The sequence below is a fragment of the Antrostomus carolinensis genome, unplaced genomic scaffold (assembly GCF_000700745.2).
Source record: "Antrostomus carolinensis isolate BGI_N321 unplaced genomic scaffold, ASM70074v2 scaffold18101, whole genome shotgun sequence".
In the NCBI taxonomy this organism is placed as follows: Eukaryota; Metazoa; Chordata; class Aves; order Caprimulgiformes; family Caprimulgidae; genus Antrostomus; species Antrostomus carolinensis.
The window spans coordinates 42,297-66,317 of NW_010292207.1; the positions used below are offsets into that span (position 1 = coordinate 42,297).

At 36.3% G+C, this 24,021-nt stretch overlaps 1 protein-coding gene across 1 annotated transcript in view; it reads right to left on the reverse strand.

Moving 5' to 3' along the window:
• The window catches only part of PRTFDC1 (phosphoribosyl transferase domain containing 1), a gene marked incomplete at its 5' end in the record, with an annotated part of 41,974 nt that overhangs the window by 14,859 nt on the left and 3,094 nt on the right, over window positions 1-24,021 (reverse strand). The window contains one exon of the mRNA XM_010176875.1: window positions 5,524-5,589. Coding sequence (XP_010175177.1) covers window positions 5,524-5,589 — 66 coding nt within the window. The remainder of the gene's footprint in view (window positions 1-5,523; window positions 5,590-24,021) is intronic.

Genomic DNA, 24,021 nt, shown 5'->3' on the forward strand with positions numbered 1-24,021 from the left:
AAAGTCTGTAAAACCAGTTCCGTTATCTCCAAGAGCTGACAGAGTGGGGGACATGATGGGGGGCATGACGATATGCTCTCACTGACATTTTGCTCTCAGAGAGCACTGTGTTGAATGCTGTACACGTGCGTGTTCTGCTTGCAGCCATCTTTACAGCATGCTTCTGTTGTGCATAAGAAGTAGAACAAATTACCATAATCAATGTAAAGGTAATTCTGGAATGGAGCACTGTCTCCATTCTCTTACTTGAAGGAAAAAGTATAATTTTCTGATCATCTGCAATTGGAAGAGGATTTTCTGGACACAGGTGAAATCAACAGAATTATGAACACTTACGAGGTAGAAGCAGGTAGACAGTGGGAGAGCAGAGCCCATGGAAAAATGGGATAGGAAGGCTGGGAAGTTTTCTTTGTACTTTCCTTCCTCCAGAACAGCAACAAAAAAAGAAAATAATGATCAACAGTAGATCAGGTTACTTAAGAAGTGCAAAAAAAGGTGATTGACTTTGGGGAAGAAAAAAAATTGTGTCTTTTACTGTGGAAAAAGCAGTTAAGGATGGCAACTGTCAGAAGAGTAGAAAATCTGATTAAGTAAAAACGCAGAACAAAAGGGCAGCTAAGTAGAGGTACTGAAGATGTGGAATGCTTGAAAACACATAAAATCAACCTTTGAAAAGATGAAAAAGGCAAAGCTGCACATCTGATAGGAATACAGTAAGATGTAGACATAAGTGGGGGACAACTATTGCAGAAGCATATAGTGGATTTTGTATACCTTTACCATCAATAAATAGTCTCTCAAGTACACAATGTTCTAAAGAGAATGCCATTATTTTTTCTGCAAATTTACGGGCATTATTCCAGAAAGAAATGCATATAGGGAGAGAAAGCACAACATTAATCAAGGCAGCAAATACTGAAGGGGAAAAAATAATAAGTATAGAACCAACAGAATTCTGAGAAACAAACTTGGAATAGTGAAGGAGATGATAATATGCATTTTAAGTCTAGAGAATAAATCTTTGTGTTACACAGCTGCCACATGTATGGTTTATTAAATACTGAAATGCTAACATATTTAAGAGAATGCTAGAGAAATAGCTCCCAGAACTGTTGTTAGAACCTATGACATGCAGAGAAAATGTTTCAGTAAAGTAAGAAGAAATGAGAGGCATAAGAAAAGAAAGTGAGATTGCATTATGTTCCTGGAAAATCTTCTCATATGACAAGTAGGGCAAGAAAATGGTAGACAGTGGATAAATTGATTTAGGTGAGATATGTAAAAGAAGTTTGGGGATTTTATAGCAAAATTCCTGCCAGAAGGAAGTGAGGAGTGCTGCATGGTGGATATCTTCCTCTGAGTGAAACCTCTTTTTGATATGAGCTGATCAGTCATTTTAGGAGAGTATCAGAGTAGTGATGGAGTGCTCAAAATAATGCAATGAAGTGCAGAGACAGTACAAGACATTCACTTTCTTTTTTTCTTGGTCACTTATTGATTACCTTCTACACTTCTCTGAAAATGCCAAAATCACTGGCTATCAACAAGATGTACTTAATATGAGCACAGGGAATAGCCCCTCATAAAGAACATAAGCATTAATCCATATTACAGACAGACAAAATACCAGAAATTCACTGGCTCCATAATTGTATCATACTAATTACATAACTACTTTGTTTTAATTACAAGTTCTTATTAACCTAACAAACAAGGAAGATTAATTTTGTTCACATCCTATGTTACGTAGAAATAGTGATAATGACAAAAATATATGGATCTAATTTTGACATCAAATACATTATACAAATGTAATAAGTATTTAAATGCAAAATTATATAAACTCAAAGTTTATGATTTTGTCTAACCTGTCTCATTTGCAGGGAGACAAGTCAAAGTGGTATAGGAGCTTTTTTGAAAGGTTACAGGACATATTACATATGGAGTGATATAGAGAATGATTCCTGTCAGTAGAGACTTTGAACTACATAATCATCTTCAACCATCTCTTGGGACAAAATATACACACATACAAGTGTAAGAGGTAAATGGCAGCCATAACTTACAGCTCCGATACAGCTGAATCTACTGAAATTTCCATAGATGTTTTAAAATTTACTTTGTTTAAATCCCACAAATACTTTAAAATATGCTATGAATTTTTACAGTACTATACAGTATGATTACAGTATTAATACTAAACAGTTATATTATTTGTTCTTTCACCTCATTTACATAAATTTTCATAGCCATCTTGCTTTGAAACAGTGCCTCTCGTTTTCTAGACAGTTATTAATTATCTCCCTGTTTTCAAAATTTAGTCCTCTTTATAAACATTAATGATTTTACCCAAATGACCATTTCAGCTTTAAAGTAACAGAAAACTAAGCAGCTACTTACCTATGAAATCAGCTACTGAGAAATTTTATGTTCACCACTTAAATCATTAAAGGAGAGACTTTGAAATTATATTTTTTCTGCATAGAAGTGAATAGTTACAAATCACTAGAGTCTTAAGCTATATCAGGACTCATTCTTCAAGTACCTTTGTTAATGACTCATGCTATGGAAATCTTAATCCTTGACTCTGTGACCTTCTTTATGGAAGAATAATTTCAAATTGTGGATGGTTTTCTTCAGGTAACAGTTTGGGTCTGTATGCTAACTCTCCTCTGTCTCAGAATATTTCTCTTTTTCATGGTTTGTGTCATTACACATTTTTTCCAGGCTTATAATGTTTTTATAAACAAAAGCATATTGTAGAGAAGTACAGAGGAGATATTCTTCTTTCTGAAGAGCTGTTATCCTTAACAGCCTCTTTTAAATTAGCTTTTATATTTTTTTTCTTTCTCTAAGCTTTCTCAGAAAAAAATAGTTACAGAATAGCATGTTCATGAATATACTCAGTAATCCTTTTTTACAATAATAAGTAACGCATGGAAATGATTTATCTGTTCACTAAGATTATAGTCTAGCCAAGATTCCAGGTATTATTACTTAATGAACTACATTTTAAGATAAAAATCTCAGAATTTTTTGTCTGCAGGTTTCAAAACTGTTGACGTTATTGATGCTTTTGAACTTAACAGAAACTTAATGGAACTTACATTCCGAACTCATGCTGGCACTTTTGAAAACACCTTGTATGATCCCTAAGTTAATGGGACTTAACCTGGCATATTAATCTTTCAATATATTTACAATCTTTTAAATAAGTACTCCAAGCAGGCAGAAGCAGCACCTAGCTTGCTTAAAAGCAGAGAAAGTGAATTCCATCAGTAAGTCTTCCACTAATTCACTCAGTGACTTACAATGGTTACTAAAGCCAGCAGTTTTAAAAGCCAGCAGCTAAACTAAGGTATGAAAAAACACTTCAAGGAAAGATTTACATTGACTGTAGGAGGCTCTGAATCAGTCTGCAAATGGCTGATTAGTAAAATGTGTTGAATACTTGCACTAATTGCTAAAGTCAACAACAGATGAAGGAGTTGGCATTCGTGGACATGAGGCAACTCCTTCATATATCCAACTTTAGATATGTATAAGTATGAATGTTTGAGCTGAAGCTTTGCATCCCAGCTTTTCAATCAGTAAAATAAGTCTTAAGGAAACCCTACTCTCACATGTTATAGTGAAAATGCTATTTAATTATTCATAGAACAGCTGAGTCACAGACAACCACACATACAAACAACTGCCAAACCCCCTTCAGCAAGTCTGCTCCCGAGGCAGTCCCAGCCCTTCCCTCCTGCTCTGCTTCAGCCTCTCCACACCCAGCTTCCAGCACTGGGCTCCCTTCCTGATCAATCACCTTCATTCCCAAACCAGCCCCTTCATGCCTACCCAAGATTCCAGCCTCCTTACCCAGCAATCTTAAACTATATTATAGAATAGAATCATAGAATGGTTAGGATTATCCAGTTCCAACCCCCCTGCCATCAGCAGGGACACCTTCCACTAGATCATGTTGCTCAAAGCCTCATCCAGCCTGGCCTTAAACACTTCCAGGGAGGAGGCAGCCACAACTTCCTTGGGCAACCTGACCTATTGCTGTTCAGTCTTCTGCCCAAGTATCTCCTAGCCTCCTAACAGCCAAATGTTATGTCCTGCTCCATACCTGGGAACAGGAGGGCCGTGCCAATGAGAATAAGGTCTCCGGGATCTTCAGTATAGGAACACAATTTACTTCATTTTTTAAAAGAGCAGAACTATTTGGAGTGAAATCTTCTTTCTCTCTCATACACATGTGGACACACACAAATACACAAAAGTCCTGCTGAATTCAAATGATACTAGAAAGATTATATCTGGAAAAGATATTAATAGCTGAAACCATTCATGGGGAAAATTTAGGATTGGAAGGTGAGGCAGGGAAGCTGAGCTTGGAAGCTTAGAAAGTGTTTGAACTATCTGGGAAAGAGACATGTTAGGTAAGATGAATAGGTGCACTGCCAGTTCTGCATGTGAGGTACAGTAACTTATGCAAAATCATCACAGAAAAACAGGTAGCTCCAGTGTTTGAACATAAGAAAGTAGCAAAATAATTAATATTTTCCAAGAACATGATTAACGCTGTAGTGATAATTTGGAAACAAACACACAGCAGGATTATTTATAAGTGCAAATCGAGGACATATATATCACTAAAATATTCTAACAGCATTTTTTTCATTTACATTCTAGTTGCATCAAAACCTATTTTATATGAATGAAATATCTGAAGTTAAGCTTTTCTCTTCTTTTTCTTGTGTGCTATAGTACAACAAAACAAATGAGTTTCCTAGTACTACATTTGAGTGCTTTGAAGAAGCTGATGTTACTTAGTGCCAGCTAATAAAAGAGAAACTGCGTGTACAAGTAACAAGGTAAGTATTATGTTGCCTTAATGCATAGGTGAAGAATCCATTTCTGACTATTTTCCACATAGACCATTTGCCTAAAGAAGTAAGCCTTCCTTCCTCTTCAAAATACTGCTTTGTATTACCACAGTTGGATGAAAATAGCCTTTTCACTGACTTGAACCATTCTCTTTCATTACCACAATGTTCAAGGATAGTGCTAAGCAAATTCAGTCATACAGCCAGCCTGATGTTGAAATTTAAAAAATCCCATTTGGTTATCTAAGTGAAAGGTTCCACAACTCAATTTTGTACAGCAGGCAATACTGTATTAAAGTCCTCATATACTGAATTCAATAAGGATACTCAACGTGCAGTTTGCTTGCATGCACCCAACTGAAGGCAGAAAAAACAGGTTCCAAGACATAAACAAGCTCAGGGGAAGCATTCCAGCACAAATTTTGCCCACAATCTCACTGATGATATGTGTATAACTATTGGGAAATTGCTACACTAGGATGTGGCATCTGCAATCTCAAAGCAATGGCATTATACCAATTTAATAGAGATGAATACCTTCCTTTGATTTCACTATTAGTATCTGACAGTCCATGTGCAAAATTATACAGCTTTTCTCATGGTTTTTTAGTGGATGTATTTTCTCTTAAATTTAAAATTAACAAACCTTCCCAGTCAGCTTTGAAAGATCATCTCCTCCCATTATCTGCATATCTTGCATAGACTGATCATTCTGAAAGAAGAAAGACAAAACTTTGAAATTGGATATAACTGTATAAAATAGAAGTATAAACATGTTAACTTTTTTTGGGTCTTTCAGAGTCTTGGTTACCAACACTTTCTAATGCCCATTAGTATTGGTGTATGACAAAACCACACTCTCACTTATTCCTATGGCTTCTATAATCTCTGGTTGTATTTAAGCTAACATCAAGCTCCAGGTTTTAATGAACTAGAAAAAAGTTGTCTCTTTCTTTTTAAAATAAATAATGTTCCCTTGCTTGCTGTTTCTTAATATGACAAGTGTTGAGTAGCATGATTTGTCCCTTTCACAACAGGAGGAAAGGAGCACCTCAACACTTGACCAAACACCTGTAAGCACATTCTTTTTTTGGAACAGTCTTTAGAAACACAGGCAAAATGTGCTTACATCTGTCACTCACACAGAGAACTCAGCTATCTTTGAAGAAATTCACTCAGGTTTTTTTGCGGGGGAGGAAAAACATTTTGCAAAAATTATCACTTGTTATCAAGAATAGTTTCAGTGTGCCACACAGTTACATGAGTTTTGGTTTTACTTTTTCAACTAACTCAAAGATAAAATACTTGAGGTTGATTCTGTAAAATAAAATACCACTAATCAGTCAAACTAAATGCAACAGAATAGTATGCATTGATTTTCCTATTAGAAAAGGTATTTTTTTGAAAAAGTCAGTAAAACTTTGTTTTACATATTTGTTTAAAGACATTTCTAGTCGAAACTCGTTCTGACAGAAAATTCTCAACCAACTCTAGTTCAAATTCATTATCAGCAGCATGCAAATTTAAGGTCACATAAGGGAGACATACGGAAGTCTTACTTTTATGGGAAGACAAATGAGACCTTAAAGAAGGTAGGAAATTAAAAAAATACACAGTCATGGCCAGGTTATATGAACTTTCCAGAGAAAGCAAGAGCAAAACTAAGCATAGTTAATGTGAGGTTTTTGCCAAATTGGTGCATGTGCTAATCTAATCTAATCTCCCTACTTATAGGAAGACGGCGCTACTCCAATTCTAATAATACCTGCAGTACCACAACGTGATGCTGTTACTTTACTAGCAACATCAGGAAGCTTTATCATTAAAACAACTGACAAAAACATAATACTTGAATACTTTGGTTTTATTTCATAAATCTAGTGTTCTGAAGTCAAATGTTTTTCCACAAATAAATAATGGGACAGCAGGATTATAAAGTAGGTGAGGATTTACTGGACTAAGGGGTTTACAGCTCTCCTTCTTCCCCTCAAAAAGCAGCACCAGCAGAGGCAGCACACACACACCTGCCATGTGGCACAGTTACAGCTGCGTGCCTGTGCAGAGGGAATCTGCATCTGCCCACGCCTACAGCCCAGGTGGCAGAAGTCCAGGGACTTCCAAGGAACCATTGCAGCCACTTGATCACAAGAAATCTGACAACCTCAGGAAACATTAATGGTCCCCATGGGAATGGATTATGTAAATTAATACAGCCTTCCTGAGTAACTGTAAGCAAATGTTGCAGAACTGCCCAGATGACAATTTCCCCAGGTTTGCATACTGCAGACCCACCAGAAGACTCCTCTTTTACTCAGACCCCACTCCCAAAAAGTCTCTCGACGCACAGCTTTGTAAGAGGTCCTTAGCAGACATTGCCTTAAAAGACAGGTTTTAGACTTGCCCTCACTTTTCCTGCACCGGATCTAGGAACTTTAGATCCTTTTCATGCTGCTCTGATTTGTTTCCTGGGAAACAGAGCTAGAGCGGGAATGAACGTTACATCCCATATATCTTCTAATATAAGTTTCAACATTTCTATTATTTTTGTAAAGAAAAACACAAAGTATAAAAACAAAGCAAGCAACTGATTCCTCACAAGATTATTTAAAAACTAAATTAAAAGTGGAGAAAAATAAGATTTTACATTCAGGTTAAAAGCATAAGCCTTTTGTTGTAGAGCAAGACAGGTCACTCTTCAAAAGTCAGGGACATATTCAGGTCAAGACTATAAAAATGAGATATTTTCTAGTTTCTATCACAGTATGTTTAACCAAAGTAGTGATAAAATATTTTTTCATTTCCAAATAAGACTGGAATTTCAGTAATAACCAATACACAGGAATTACTGAAGGGGCAGTTTGCCCTTAGTCACTAGTTGAAAAAGAGAGGGGAAAAAAATAGAAAACGGTGAGGTGCAATGATTAATCAATTTATTTATTTTTAACTAAAAATATCTCTTTCAGCAGTCCTCACAGCAGCACTGTTTCCTTTGCATTTGGTATTTCTGGCTCCAGCTGAAAGGAAGATGCTGAAATAGCATCTTCATTGCTGGCAAGCAGTTAAGCAAACACAAACACCGTTGAGAGCCGGGGAGCAGAGCATCCCGTCAAACTGCATATTCACACATCGGCTGGTGCGACACAACTGCACACAATTATGAAAATCCTTGTGTTCTGACTGGAGAATGATCACTGTCAGAGGACACGGCTCAGTATTCACTGTGCCTAAAAACCATATAGAAAAATGCAGCTCAGAACCCTCCAGCCAAGGTGCTTTCAAGAAATTTGAAGAAAAAACTTGCATCATGCAGTAGAGTAATTCTATTGCAAAGAAAATTTGGATCGTTGATTTAATGCCATTTATAACTATCTCTATATTCATCAATTAACTCATATTGTAAAATACACACCTGCCAAACAGCAAGACTCAATACCATGATGTCATATGACCATAATCATAATGTTCAGATAGATAATGTGCACAATATGGTTGCCATAGGAACCTCTCAATGCTTTTTTCTGAGTTCTCAGTTTATTATCTCAAAATAACACTGCACTAAATGTTAGGTATAAAGTACAATAAATGTCAGGAAAGAAAAAAAAACTGGGTACTGTTTCATTCAGTACCAATTACTGTCAATTCAGAACTGTTTGTTTAATTTTCACGTTCTCAAATCATTCAGAGCTGCTTTTTCCCTTTGGGAGTTGTTCTGTACCTTGACAAAACTAATACGACTGAGTCTCTAGGACTTCTTATAAACGCAGAGACATGACTTAAAAATTCACTTTCCATCTCCCAAATTTCCTCAATACTTGCTTTCTAACATCCCCAGGCCCTATCAACACTATTTTTGCTGTTAAATACTTAATACTAAATATAATGTCCCAGATAGAGACATATCAAAATCACACTATGTTTTGGTTAACGCAGTACAAAATTTATTGCAGCTGTTTCTAACATTACATGATGCATTTTGTCACGTCCCAAGCTATATTTAATACAGCATTTCTGTTTCTTTTTCTGTTTAATGAATCTGCATTTTCCAGGATAATTCTCAATTTCTTTGTTTTTGCTTGCTATGTTGTGCTTTTTCACCTGTTCATCTTTGTTTTATAATTTTATTTCATTCAGACCTTGTCAGCGTAGATCTTCAGATCCTATGAATATCTGATGAATGAAAGCAAGATTGTTGCTATTTCCACCTCTGTCTTTCATAGCATGCAAGATAAAGCCCTGACTTTCTATGTGGATTGGAAGTATAGATATTTAAATTCCATCTATACTAAGTCATGTCTTTTGAACTGGGTGGGGCACTGAATTGTTACATCTCTTTTACATCTCCTGAGATCAACACTTGGACATAGTTCAAGTTACAAGTGAAATGAGTTGGGTGGTCTCAGGAAAATTTATTATAAACAGCATTGCTCATCTGAAAATTGCACCAAACTGTGAACATCTGTTACTCTTCTAAAGAAACAGAATCTGGAGTACATTAATACTGGGCTCACCGAAACAAAGATTCTTTAATCAAGGCAAAAAAGTAGCTCTAACACAATGACTTAAATACATAATTGAATTACAAAATATGGACAGCAGGCCATTATCACACATTTAGTTACTACAGTCTGCACAATTCACATGGAATTTCTTGGGGAAAATGTGATTACCTTTTTCCCCAAAAATTAATTAGAGAAACTCTTAACGAAGAAGGATATGACCATCAGACCTGTTCTACTTTGCTTTCTGCCACTTGGGTGATACAGCAGATCTGCCAACCTGAGGATTCCCAGGAGGACAGCTCTCTCGCTTCGCACCATCATCCCATCCCCTGCAACTGGGTTTTCCAGGAAAGTTTTGACCAAAAAGAAGTTACTGACAGACCATCATTTTCAGTTGTCACTTAGAACTTCGAGCTGTTGAACACCTCTAGGGCTTTCCTTATCCTTCCCTAACAGCCAAGTTAAATGATTAAGACAGAATTACTGGCTGTGAGGTTTCTGACTTACACTCACAATTGGCAGAGATTGAAAAGCAAGAGTCAAGCACAATTTCAGCAACAGGTTTGGTGCTATATGTCCACTACAGCAGGGTAGAGTTCAGTTTTCACGTTTACTTTGGCCTCAGCTTTTTATTTTCCATTAAGACTGTCATCAACTGCATGTGATCTATGCTGCTTCTGTTCTCATAGGGTGACCCACGACCTTGAAATGTCTTCATTAAAGAGAGGATTACTCTGGTCCTAATTTACGGATCCAAAAGTTAAGATATCTAGACCTATGCATCCTGGGCTCCCTTCAAAATCAATGAAGAAAACAAAATAGGACACATACATCACCTATTTCACCATATGGCAAATCTACAGAAAACAACTTACACCTATATATCTAACTGAGAAATCTAAAGTTAGGTGAGATGAATCCCAGCTTAAGAGATGAGATGAATATTTTCTTCCTAAAAAAATCACCGAGCGCTCAGAAATAAATTATTTTCAGTTGCATTTACCACAGGCACATAAGAAGCAATGATCTTGGCTATTTTTTGTTAGTAATATCCTGAACTGTCCACTTGTCTTTGTCTCACACAAACGCTTAACACAATTTCCCTCGGTACCACTCCAGGATAATTTGCTTGCATGTTTACTCAAAGGTTTCATTTTAATCTAGGTGAAATATATTTGAGGAGAGATTTCAAAAGATACAACCAATCTAGTAATTCTTCCAACTTACATCACAAAAAAAAAAATATTAGCAACCAGTCTTTGCAATTTTTTTGCAAAAACATCACACTGGATGATTAATAGGGCTCTACACTCTCAACTTCTTGGAGCAGAAATATAAATTTACCTATAGGGTGTACCCATTGAATATTGAAAACAATTGGATTTCATGTGTGTGGGGTGCATGATCATCTAGAATGGAGTCTTAATCAGCCTCAATAAAACAATAACTTGCGTTTGATATTGGAGGAAGGATGGCAACTGGGTAGGCTACACTAACAGTAACTTTGAAGGTGATCTGAACAGCCACATTTTCAATGGCACTGCGGGAACAAGGTAGATGGTATTAAAGCCAAAGAAGAAATGAGAATTACCAAGGTAATTAAAGGTAATTAAAGGTAATTAGTGATGAGGGTTTGAACAAAATTATTGATAGTTCATTCCATAAATAAAAGCTGATACTTTGAAACATCACATAGACACAACTGACTTAGGAAATGGATATATGTTTTCAGATACACGGTTACAATACACTGCTGCAACAGAAATTAAAAATGACAGAAAACCCAAGCAGAACTGTATACTCTGGCATACAAATTAACACATATTACAGATATGTTTTTCAGTTGAGAAAAGCCACAATGCTTAAATGAAAGCAGAGCAGATATGACAAGAAATTGCCTTCCAGTTAATATCTTTCAAAAATGAAACTACAGAAGCAATGTTTGTCACGCAACTTTTAAATAGAAAATTATTACTTCTATGTGACTTAGCTGCAGCAAACTGATTCATAATACAACTAAGCTTTCTTCATTTTAAAAAATAGCATTGTAGAAATTAATTGCAGGTATTGGCAGAGTTTAGATAGATGTATCTGCAATTATAAAGACTTCTGCTTTGAAATTATATACTGTTCAATAATTATAATATCTTTTGCTACATGACCATGCTCCACTGTCTCAGTCATGAACACAATAATTAAAATGAAAATTTTGATGTTCCAGTTTGGATGCTGACACCCCAGTATGAAATCTATTTGCTTTGCAGCCTGCCTCCTGAGAAGCACTTCAATATATGAGCATGTTGGTTGGAGGAGTGTCAGTATGGCACCTACATCATCTGTTAACCTATTTTGACTACTGGGTAAATGCAAACTGACTTATAACGTATAGGCTATGAAATTATCCTCAGTATATCAGCACAAGTAAGAAGAACACCCGTGGAACAGTTCCACATAAGATGCTGTACTAACAAACAACATACACTTGAACTGACACCATTTTGGGTTTCTTCTCTAAAGAACAACAGCTAAGAACACAGGACCTCGAAAGGGTATGTCAGACCACGGACTGTCATGGCCTTCATAGCAGGCAACGAGAAGAACTATCCAGGCTTAAGTAGTGACATTCAGAGGACAACCAGTAAGTACTGTTAAACTGGAGACTTGTGCAAATGAGTGGGAATTATACAGATCGCTTCCCAGCAAAGACTGGCAAGCATGCCTTCCCTTCCCTTCCCCAGAATCAAATGTATACCAAAGGGCAGACTGGAACCTCCGGGGCACACCCACGTTCAAAACAATCAAGTGCCAAGTCACTGATATATTTGTAGGAGGTGCTTTAAATACCTTGCAAACAAGCCATCAATGCTGAACCAACTGGAAATCAAACACAGTAAACTGGCATACACCCACTGCCAGAACATCACCACAGGGACAGTAAAGGCACATTTGCACTGAAGCACTGACGGTTTCCTGCATCTCTATTAGCTTTAAAGTTGAGGCTATGATGCCTTCCTGAGCTGCTTAGTAACCACTCCACTATGATGGGCTGAGATCTGTCTTATTGCTATTGTCAGCATAACCTGAAACTGTAAATTTTAAACTGGTATAGGTATATTTATCTGAGCTCCAGTTACTACAGTGTGAGACATATTTTACATCTCTGTGGTTAGATCTACAGTAGAGCTAATTTGAAGATTTTACTTATTTTTTATTCTTTTTCTTCCTTGTTATTCCTTAACAAAACACTCCATTGCACAGGTTTATAAGTGCTCCAAATTCAGGCTAGTCTATCCAGTTCCAGGGAAGGACAGAGTTCTGCAATGAGGAAGTTGGCTTTGGACAGAGAAAGACAAACAGCAAACTTACTGACAGCAAGGTACTCCTTATCAGCTGACTTATGGTAACAGATGTGTATGTTTCTTCCCTGCTGTAAAAGCAAGGCAGATCATTCAGCTTAAACAACAATCAGGGCAAGAGTAAGTTATTAAACTTAATAAATTGGATCACTTATAATCATCTGTTCAACACATTCAGTAATTTCTTGTGTACCAGGACTCCTGCATCCCTTCTCTGTATTTAATCCAAAGAAGGTAAAGTATCTTGAAACAGATACTAGAAAATCCATCCCCTATAGGAGTTACTTCCAGGGAGATGCTCTGGTATCTAATGAAGCAAAAACTCCCATTGAAGCTTTTCTCTTCCTGGTCAAGACACTTGGAGTTGCTCTCTCTTGTGTGTACTCTCAGATATCAACAAAGGTGAACTCACATGCAATGTTAATTCAGTTAACACAGGTTAATACAGATTGTACCTGCAACTAAGAACATCTTTGCTAGGGGCAAATATTAAAAGCTGTAAATTCTTTACACTTTTATTCTGCTGGAAGCATGCGTTCAATGCTATATTTCCACCTATTAATAAGTTCTGTAAATATACAGAATAAAGATATTTCAAATATTTTAAAATAAAGAAAATTTTCCAAAAACATGACTGCATACATGATCTACCTCGGTAGTTTTACTGTGGGTAAAACTTGAAAATCTCTAAACAGATATATGATTTCAGTTTTATTGGCAAAAACATGAACTAACTCTACAGCAAAAAGGCCAAACTGTTGTACATTGCAGCAGAATTTAGACCAGTTAACTTGGCTAAGAAGGATTATAGACAATAAATTATTTCATATTTTCCTTTCTGCTTTAGCAATTAAGCTTTATATATTTGCTTGGTATTGGTTCAATGGGTTATTTTAAGAATGAGGCAGTAAGGTTGCAGCACCACATATAACCTTATGGCACAAACAGCACCTGTACACTTGAAAAGATCAGCAAGAACTGAAATCAAGAACACGCAGTATCAAATGTTTTGAATCGTATATAAATCAGGAACACAATATATCCTCAAAACTCAGGTTAGTTTCCCCAGGGTGTATCTGAGGTTTCCTTGTATTATAACTTCTTTTTATTCTGTAAAACAACATTTAAAATATAGAAATAAAATCTGCATATGTTCCAGGATGATAAAAGGTACTAACAATTTCATAGGGCTGTTCAGTCCTGTGAGGTGAGGTTCATACTTGTCTCCAGAGATGGGAGGCAAATAAAATTTAAAATTCACAGGCAAAAGAACAATTTAGGAAGCTTACTCTCCAGAACTGCCATAATCCTACTCAGGATCTCATTTTGGACTGTCAGAAGGTATTCCTAAGGGTGTCCACCTTTTGTGATAATAAAATAATAAAAGCTCACAGTCTTCAAATAGGAGAATTGGGCTTCTCTTCTTCCTCAGCTCTCAGAATACCACCATAAGCTAAAGAGTGTAGGGAAAATCTTCCTCCCGTTACTATGCTATGGTAATACAGAAATCATGAAGGACATCAAGCATGCTACGGCCAACTATCCTGGACTCAGCTAGGAAAAGGTCAGTTTAGGTTCAAGTCCATATTAACTGGAGTATATGTCTTTTACTATTAAACTATTGTTTAGCATTAAATCCATGAACATTACAGCAGCAGAACTGGAAGTCACGTTTCCTAGCATTGAGTATCTCAGCATGCCAGCTGGAACTCCATTAGATCCACATATACCATCTTACCTCATTTTTTTAATTGTGTTGTAAAGTAATGAACAAAAGTAAATGAACATTGTGAAAAATCATATGGTGAATTTGTAGCTCTGTACTAAAACCACTGTCCCTTCGGGGGTTCTAAAAGCAAGGGAGAAAACAGCTTTCTCTAGACTGAGCACAAACTACTAACCTTCTGACCCTGATTATCAGCAGTTCCTAGGATTTGGTGATAAAAGGAAGGTAGGAGAAGAATCTTCAAATTGGTCAAATAACCACAGGCTGAGAAAACAGATAAGAGAGGTGCAAGCAAAGTTACAAAAGATGAGACTGATAAAGACCACAGATGCTCAGTCCCTTCCAGCAATCTGGAGTCTAGTGTATCATTGACTCTTACAACTTGCTAGCGCTCTTTTTCATATCACTATGTTTAGTCCCTTGGCTAGTGAGAACTTGGAAACTTTTGACAACACACATGTCCTTTGTGAGTTTTCTTGCAAGGTGATTTTATAGTATTCTGTCTCTATTTAAATACTCTAACTTCTGTCTATCAAATGAGGAGGAAAAATAATTTTGTATTTGTCACACAGACAAGTGCTGCAATAAGACAGTACTTCTTGTTATTGCTATATTCCTTTAAAGTAAGCTTTTTGTTTTATGCCTTACAGCATCCCCAGGGTGTGGCACTCCATGAACATTGCACATGCTATGATCTGTTTTAAGAAATCGCATTTAAGAGATGCCAGTAAAAGAGAGTCATAGAATTCCTTGGGAAAATTAGAACCCTCTGGCTTCTTTTAATTAATTTTGCCCCTTTTCAGATCTTAATATGGAAAAACACACACTAAATGGTACTATTAGCATCCAAATAAGTAATCAAGGTGATATTTTTCCAATGCATAAGCATATCACAATACTTTCAAACTCATTAGATCTTATTTGTACAACAGGATTAGCAAGCATTATGTTCTGGACCTTTCTCATACACAAAAGCCTACCTCCCTATCACTGCGAAAATCTGTGAAGCAGACAGAAAATACGGACTATAGTCTCTCCTAATGATGACAAACAGTATTGCTGCAAATGTCATAATTTAGTAGTAGCTTGCTGTATTTTTTGGCGGAATATGAAACAAAATACTTTACTAAGACTAAACTTCAATTTTGTAGGCTTTGTAACAAACCACTGCTTTACAACAAATATTGTATCCAGGGGAACTTTAGAATCTAGCTCTTTGAAAAGATGACCTCTTGAATGCTTTTCATGAAATCCCTTCATGCTTTGAATCTGTTCTAAAACTGACCAATTTTAAAAACACTCACTGTCTCAAATGTTATGATGTTCCAGAAACCTGGATTGCTTAAAAATACCAAAGATGTAAGCTCACGAAAAAAGCATATTAAAAAAAACTTAACAAAAATTAACTTCAGATCTAGAACTCCATTTATACATAGTAGCTGTACCCTCTGCAACATACTGTAATCTAAAACATTTATTTCAAATTGGAAAACATTTTTCAAAGGAAAACATTACAGTTTATTAGAAAAATGTGACCCATGGGGAGACAAATTTCTCCAGAAAGATTAGAAAATACCTCTTGTGGAGTTTGCACTAGATCTGAAGTCCAGAAGAAGAGAGTATCAACCCATAATACAGGAAAACTGTAAAATTCTTTCAGTTAGAAAAAAGAATTCCACAGCTAAAAATCCCAAATTGGTATAAAGGAAAGTAATATCTAAGCAGGGAACAGTAGATAAAAATGAAAAGTATCTTGAATCTTGACAAGGCAAGTAATTACTTGCTTTAATATGTCCCATAAATGCCTTAAAACAATTTTTTATATTCCCGGAGAGCTGCAGCACAGCGCAGTACCACTCTGCCTTCACTGCCACATGTGTTCTCATTCTGTCCCCATGGCAATCAGGCCACTTCCTACTCAGTTCTCCCCCGGCTGTGCTGTTTGGTTCCCCCAGATCTTTTATATGTGAGTCACTGAAACACTTACTCATACTTTAAAAAAATCACTAAGAATTCAGATGGTGCTAACATATTTAAGTGGTGTGTAGGTGTGTTATCTGATGCAAACAGTTAAAAAGATCACTCCTCTATGAGTAAGTTTTACGTTACAGATAAACTTGATAAACTGACTGTACGACAGGCTTATTATGACCTTTGCTGAACTGTGCCTACAAATTAATGTCTACTTTTATTATTAGAAACACTCCAAGCCCCTAAGCGGTATCCAACAGGAAAATATTGTATGTTTTAATTAAAATAACTTACATCAGAGATATTTTCTTCCTCCTAACACTCAAGACAGGCTTGAGTGAGGGATGAATTTAACCTCTCCTATCTCACAACTCTGCCATCACGTTAAATGGAAACTGCAGATACCTAGAAAGCAGAGCATCTGCCTCCAGACTTGAGAAGTTTCACGACACTGAATTTTAAGGTCCCATTTTATTACATATAGCACAACCTTCTTCAGTTTGCCTTAGAACACTATGAAAAGCAGGCTGGTTCACCAAAATAATTAGGGTTGAAATATCCATGCTCCCTCTGGTACCTCTGAGGAGCATCTCTCAGATAAAGATGATGGGAGTCTGAGGCTTCCATGCTTGTTAACGAGGATCCCTTGACTACAGGCACATTTCTTTTTCCAGCAAGAGCTGTTCTGACTAAAGAAGTTGCTGCCCACAAGTTGTGTCCAGCTGCTTGTAACCCTCCCTCTGGCAGGGGCTACTGGCAGGCTGAGATGCATGTGTGCATCTGGGTCTGTAAAACTGAATCCAGCAATTTGAAGTGGTTCAAACAGAAAATCTCTCGTAACTGTTCTTATTTGGGCTGAGACAGGTTCAGAAGTGCTCAGAAGCAGCTGAGCTGGCAAGTGTGACTGGCAGGAGAGCACTACAGTCACTGAGGAATGAACCAGGCTCTGTCATTGTTCCAGCCAGGGCACATGCACTGAAGAGATCCATTTCCAGTGTCTTAGTTTTCACACCAAACCACTATCTGTACCTGATGTGCAGATGAATCTGGCAGGAGAGTTTATTCTCAAAGTTGCCTGAATCATGCTGTTACTCTAGTAACACCAGCCACAATCTAAACAATGAGGCTGCTGTTCTCATTACATTTTTGCAGATTTCACTTAAAAATTCATCAGCTAGCTGCAAGAATGAGCTTTTGGGCTAACTTCCACTACTAACACATTTTCAGCTATTTCTCTGAGGCTGCCATTTTGCAGGAAGACACTGCTGCATGTAGAAGTGTTTTTTGTTTCTTTCATGAAAAATATTCTATTTTTAAACAAGTCAACACTTGGAAAAGGAACATTGGACACACTTAGGAGGACTGTGATTTGTAGCATCTCCTAACATTCTATCCACACAAAATATGATGTGTTTCCACTGTTCCTCACCTTCTTAACCATCTCAGGTCTTACTAAGTTTCAGGAAATAACTGTGGTATCAGAAATACAGAGATAGCTGGTAATATCAGTGTCTGCTTAAGACTTGGGAGTATCTTTGGGTTGGAACTGTAAAGGACATTCTACTCACTTGTTTTAGCATTTGCTTTAAGCATTTCACAGAGCTTTCACTCAAAGAGATACTACTACTTTAGGATGCAAATGCCATTTATCCATTCATAAACATGGAAAAGTACACAGAGAAAATCCCTTTGGCAATTCTAGGAGTAGATTTCTAGTCCCAAATCTCTAATGTTTAGCTTGCCCATAGACATCTATTTGGCAGCACTGTCTACAAGCACTATAATACATTTCTCAGAACAGTAACAACATTAAGGTCTATATCTTTGACACTGGTAGCTTTTGTGGAGTAAATTAATGTCATATTTTTGTTGCCCATTAGCTTCTAAAAGTACATCATGCTGCAAAATTCTCTGTACAGGTACTGACTGTCTACAATGCTGACTGCAAGCTACACACTTGAAAAAGGTTAAAAGAGTTTATTTTCGTTTTTTAATGTCTACTACATGCACAATCTCTCTCCAAATTAAATAAATAAGCCACACTTTGCCTGGATTGAAGCTATTTATTTGCATGTCAAATTGATAATTTGCAGATAATCTGGAATTCAGGCCTGTGAAATTATTGCAGAATTTGGCCTTCAAGTTGATAGGAATTCATTCTACCAGGTAGCTTCCAATTTGTCACTCTTTCATGGCTACTCAGCATGAAGAAGGTGACATGGTCATCAGCTAAACTGTGTGCATGAAGCAAAATAAAGGGAACTCACAAACTGCCCAAGAGAAAACCTGTAAGTACAAAAACTGATGTGGATTGTCTTTCATCTCAGGACACACATTTTTCTCAGGAGATCATAAATTGTGTTTTCATGACACACAGGCATGGAGATAAACAATCATTGTAACACCGATGTAGAGTCTGGGTATGGATACGAATCACTAACTGCAAGCAATACACACAGTTGTTTCTTTTGTGTTGTTAAACGAATAAAACTATTTTTAAAATACTTGCCTTTCAGGGTCAGGATTACAACACATTGTTTTCAGATGTAAACATTCATACATCTTAAAAACCCAAGTTGCATACAGTAAAATTATACTGACTAAGAATAAGTTTTTATGCAAAGCAGGAATAAAAACATTTTACGCCGTTCTCTGCTCTGGTTATAGTCTGATGCCTTGTGCTGTTGTGTTTTTTACAATGTAAGTATCTAGTAATGGTGTATGAGAAGTAAAGCTACACAGCAGAAAAATAATTATTTTACTACACTTAACCAACCAGCTTTCAACTTACTCATTATAAAATCTCTCTGTTTCTTTACTCCTACAGTAGAGACAGTTAGCAAAACTATTTACTGAGATGGCTTCATATAGCAAAAACATTCAGATTTCTACCAAACAAAGCTTGTTTTGTTGCTTGTTTTCAAAATTCTGCAGTACTAATGGTCCTGTTTATGCCAAGATTAATAACCAACAGTTGTAAATACATTTCAAACAACTGGAGGCTGAAGAGGAAACAGATCATATCAATGGATTTGTTAGTGAACAGACTTCAATGAAATCCATTGTGCATGGATTACAATTCAGAGGCCACATTTTTTTATTAGTTAAGTAAGTTCTGGAAAGCATAAATAATGTATTCATTTTAAAGAATTACATTAATTGACCAAATTTCCTCCAAGTGACTAGCAAGCAACATTCCTTTGAAGTTAATTCATATTTTTCAGGATGATTTTCAACAGTAACTTATTGACACCAGAAGATGGAAAATGCACTTCTAGAACCTGCAGTTCAAATACTATATGGAAAAGAGATCAATATTCTGTACTAATCTGCACTCAAGATGTATAATCTGATTATCAATAATTCATCTACTATCCTCTTTCAGAAGTATCCTGCACAATTTCAAAACAACAGAGATGACTGGTCTTCTGTCACTTCAGTCCACACAGGAATACCCAAAGAAATCACAAGTCCTAAGGAAAAGTATCTGTCTCACTCCTAGTTTAGCTCACCATGGTTTTCACTGAAAAAAAGCTATGCCACCAAGATTCACTTGCCCTTCCCCAAAATATGAGGTTTACTATCATACTTACTTTGTAAAACATAATGAGAATACACAGCTATGGATAACAATATGGGAATACTAATCTTTTAACAAGAACAGGTAGCAATGCATGTAGAAAGCACACTGGGCTGCCTAATTAAAGTATGTGGTGTTTTACCTCTCTTCTATCAGCCCCCACCACCAGTTTCAGTGACTCAGCATGATTCTTTCAATTTGTATCTTCCACCATCCCTCCACCAAAGGAGTCTTAATTTACATGCATTTACTTTCTCTTCTACTGACAGGTGGCTGAGAAATTCTCAAGAAATTCTACAGACCGTGCATACTTCCTCTACTTCTCCACTTATTTTTTTCCAATTCCATTTCAAAATTGAGCTTTGGTTTAAAGATCATATTTGGCATACCCAGGGTACAGGATTAGGTGATATTGTTGCATCTATTAGTAGGGGATCAGACTTGATGAGCCAGAACATCCTCTTCTGTCTCAAGCTCTAATTCAGCCTGTACCTATCACCCTGTCCTAAACTGTCTCTTCCACACTGAGCAAAGAGAAGCTCTAATTATTGTTCATGAACAGTCCACTCTTCTGGTATGGTTCTCATGCTACAGTCTTCTTCTAAAACATATGCCATTCAGCCCTTCTCTTGGTGACATCCACATCCTTCTATTCCTTCATTCACTCTTTCTTTTCGTCCATTCTTAAACATTCTTTCTTAGTCCTATCCATTAATTTGTAAACATCCTAGCAAAACACTTTCCCAATTCCTCTGTTGTACTTCCCTCTGGATTCTTCTTAATTTGTTCTTTAATTTGCTGAAGTTATTAACATATAAACCACTTTCTGGATCCATGTTTTTTACCTCTCCTGCTGATGTCATATTCTCCTTTGATGACATTCCCAAGCCCAAAGTCTTCCTCCATTACTTTTCATCCTCAACTTCAACCTATCATGTTTCTGAAAATAATTTGTATTTCTTCTATCAGTCTGAAACTCTCACCTCTTTTCAACTTCAGAGCTCTGATTCCCTGGAGAGGAATGATCACTTAGGAAAAAATTCAGCATGGTAAAAACTGAATATATTAAATTTTATTAATCTAACTGTAAACTCAGTACTCTCTGCAGTAAATTCCACTGTCCCTAACTTACATTACATTAGAATCCAATGTCTTAGAACTTAATATCTAAGAAGCTGCCAAATTCTATCAGTTCTTACATCAGTGTTTCCAGAATACATTGTTTTCCCCTAAAACTTGGCATGCAGCTTTCCACTCCATGTAAGGACTATTTTAGTGCTTCCTTCTCTACCCACTATACTTACTGCCTCACTACTCTTGAGTTCATTCAAAAAAGTGTGTTTTCTCCTCTCTGCCTCTTAAAATTCAGAGCTGCTGCTTCTCATTCAGATTTTGATCACTGGATTTTATTTTCCTCTCCATCTACTTCCTGACTCTTACACTAAAATCTACCTGATACTTCCATATCTGTGTATTTCTGTAATCAGATTTTCTAACTCTCACCTTCGTGCTTTCTTTTAATTTGTCTGCTTTGCTAGAAGCTTGTAAAGTCACCATACAGCTTCTAATCAAGTCCCCACTTAAAGTACCTCCCTATTTTGAGCTCATTTAATTACACAAAATTAAAATAAGAACAAGTATATTGTATCACCTGTAAGTCTACAAGAAATGGCATTCTCCAAAGAGTTTATTGTATTTCCATGGAGGAAATCTATCCACGTATCCTCCAATCACCATTCTTTTCCTTTTCATAATTATTTTTACTGATTCTTACTGATTAAGAAGCCTTCAAAATCTGAGTTATAACAATGTTATAAAGTCTCTCTGTGTAAATCATATATTTATGGTTTTACAGATATAAACTTCATTTACAATTAAGCATACTTAATTTTTTATTTATTGATCTACACCTAAACCTATGTTTCTGTCCACTTGTATAAACTTCTTAATTTGCCCTACTGTATCATTTTAGCATTCTAGTAAAAAAACCCCAAGCAAACAAACAAAAAAACCCTACTCCAATTTCTAGAGGAAGTAAAAACATGCTTCTAGACAAGGCTGCACCTCCAGTTTCAGTTGCAGGAATTCTAGTAATGGTCTAAGAACTAATACTGATGTCTGTAGAGTATAAACAGTATAACCACATTATTTTTAAGCTATGGTTTCCTAAGGTGGATTCCACTTTGTTTCCTCTGAAAATAATAAACAGATGGTATTTACCCATTTTACCTGTTTATATATTAAATTCAGTAATCTGACATGTCATTTTGAGATAATGAAACTAAGACACCATTTGAAAAACACTGGAGATTTTCTAATAAAAATGTCCAGGCTTAGGCACATTTGTCAATACTTTACAAACCAGATAAAACCATCCTGATTCTGGAAGTACAAACAGCCCCTGATCTCATTAATAACCAGAGAATCTAAATGTACTATGGGTTTTTTTTTTAAATCAATTAATTTGTATGAAGAAGTCTAAAAATTAATTTACATGCTCAACTTTTATCTATTTAATATGAAAGCAGATCTTAAAATCTTCAATTAAGTGTTTAAATTCTGGAATATGATCAAAATTATGTTTGAAAAACGAAAAGCCATGTAAAGCTGGTCATGTTTGCAATCTCCTTTTATTTGAAAGGTAATCATGTCCACATGCCAGACTTCGAAATACAACATTTTCTGCTGATACTGTGCAGTTAAGATGCACTTTCACTGATGCCAAGATCTGACTTTGGGTCATAATTACAGCCTGCTTTTGCTACACAATTAAACAAAGAACTCCCACTTTAAATTACAACCACTAAAAATCGACTAACCTTTCTGTATTGAAGGTGGAATGAGACAAATCAAAAATCCCATGAGTTTGAGCTGAAATTAGTTGTTGGATTTAAACAGCTGAAGAGAGGAAGGCAGACATAGCTGAAGAAAGTATACTGAGAACAGCAGGACTCCCTTTAGGAGAGAAACAGAGAACAGTTAGTAAAAGGGAGCAGGATAAATAGTGAGAGAAGAACAGTGTCTATAGAATGAAAAGCGATAAAATGAGAGAAAAATGGGTTGAGAGCAGTAGAAAGTTTTAATAAAAAGTGGAACAGAAAAGGTAAAGGGAAGCAGTCTTACATTGAAATTTAATTATTTGCCTCTGTTTAAAGCATAAAACCCTGGGAGAGGTACGTCATCACAGAATAAACTGATAAGGGGTATTTGGGAGTCTCATACAAGGCTACGATACTTCAAACAAGTAACAGCTAATTCCCCAAGTGTTCTCACCACGGCTATACTGACAAGTGTACCTTCTCTATAACCTGCAACTGGACAGGAGACAACGATAACTCAAAACGCAAAGGATGGCAGGTCGTGGTATTGGTACTTTAGTCAGCATGACATTTATGCATATCTCATGGAATGAATCTACCAATAGTAATGTAATTTCAAATTTATACTGCAGTGTCATTCAAGTCTCAAGACCAGGCACATACCAAGCACTGTTCAGAGGCTGGTCATCTCACTATCATTGCCTCACTGAAACAAATGAATCATTATTGCATCACTTCCTCTGAAGAGAACAGGAAGTCTTGATCCTCACTTCAACACTGGATTTGATTCAATGGCTTATTTAATTTTCTTATAAAACACTATCATCATCTAGTGGTGTATTTTGCTACTATGTAAGCTGCATGTTATTAAGATGAAAGCATTCATTTACTTAGCATTAAACATTTAGAATAAGACATTAATTTATCGTCTTGCAGTTATGCCAAACTATGTGGAGGTAGGGGTGGAAAATTAAGTAACATGAAATAAATTTTACAGAACTGCTGAGGATTTTGAGAACAGCCAACATGCCAACATTTTATATGATGAAAGCTTGAATAATCTTCTTTTCCCAAGTGAAGACAGACTTACTGATGTTTCATATCCTCATTCATACTACCCATAAAATACAAAGGGACATAAGCCAATATTTTGAAAGAAAATTCACAGGTTTTTAAAACAAAAATATTTTTCA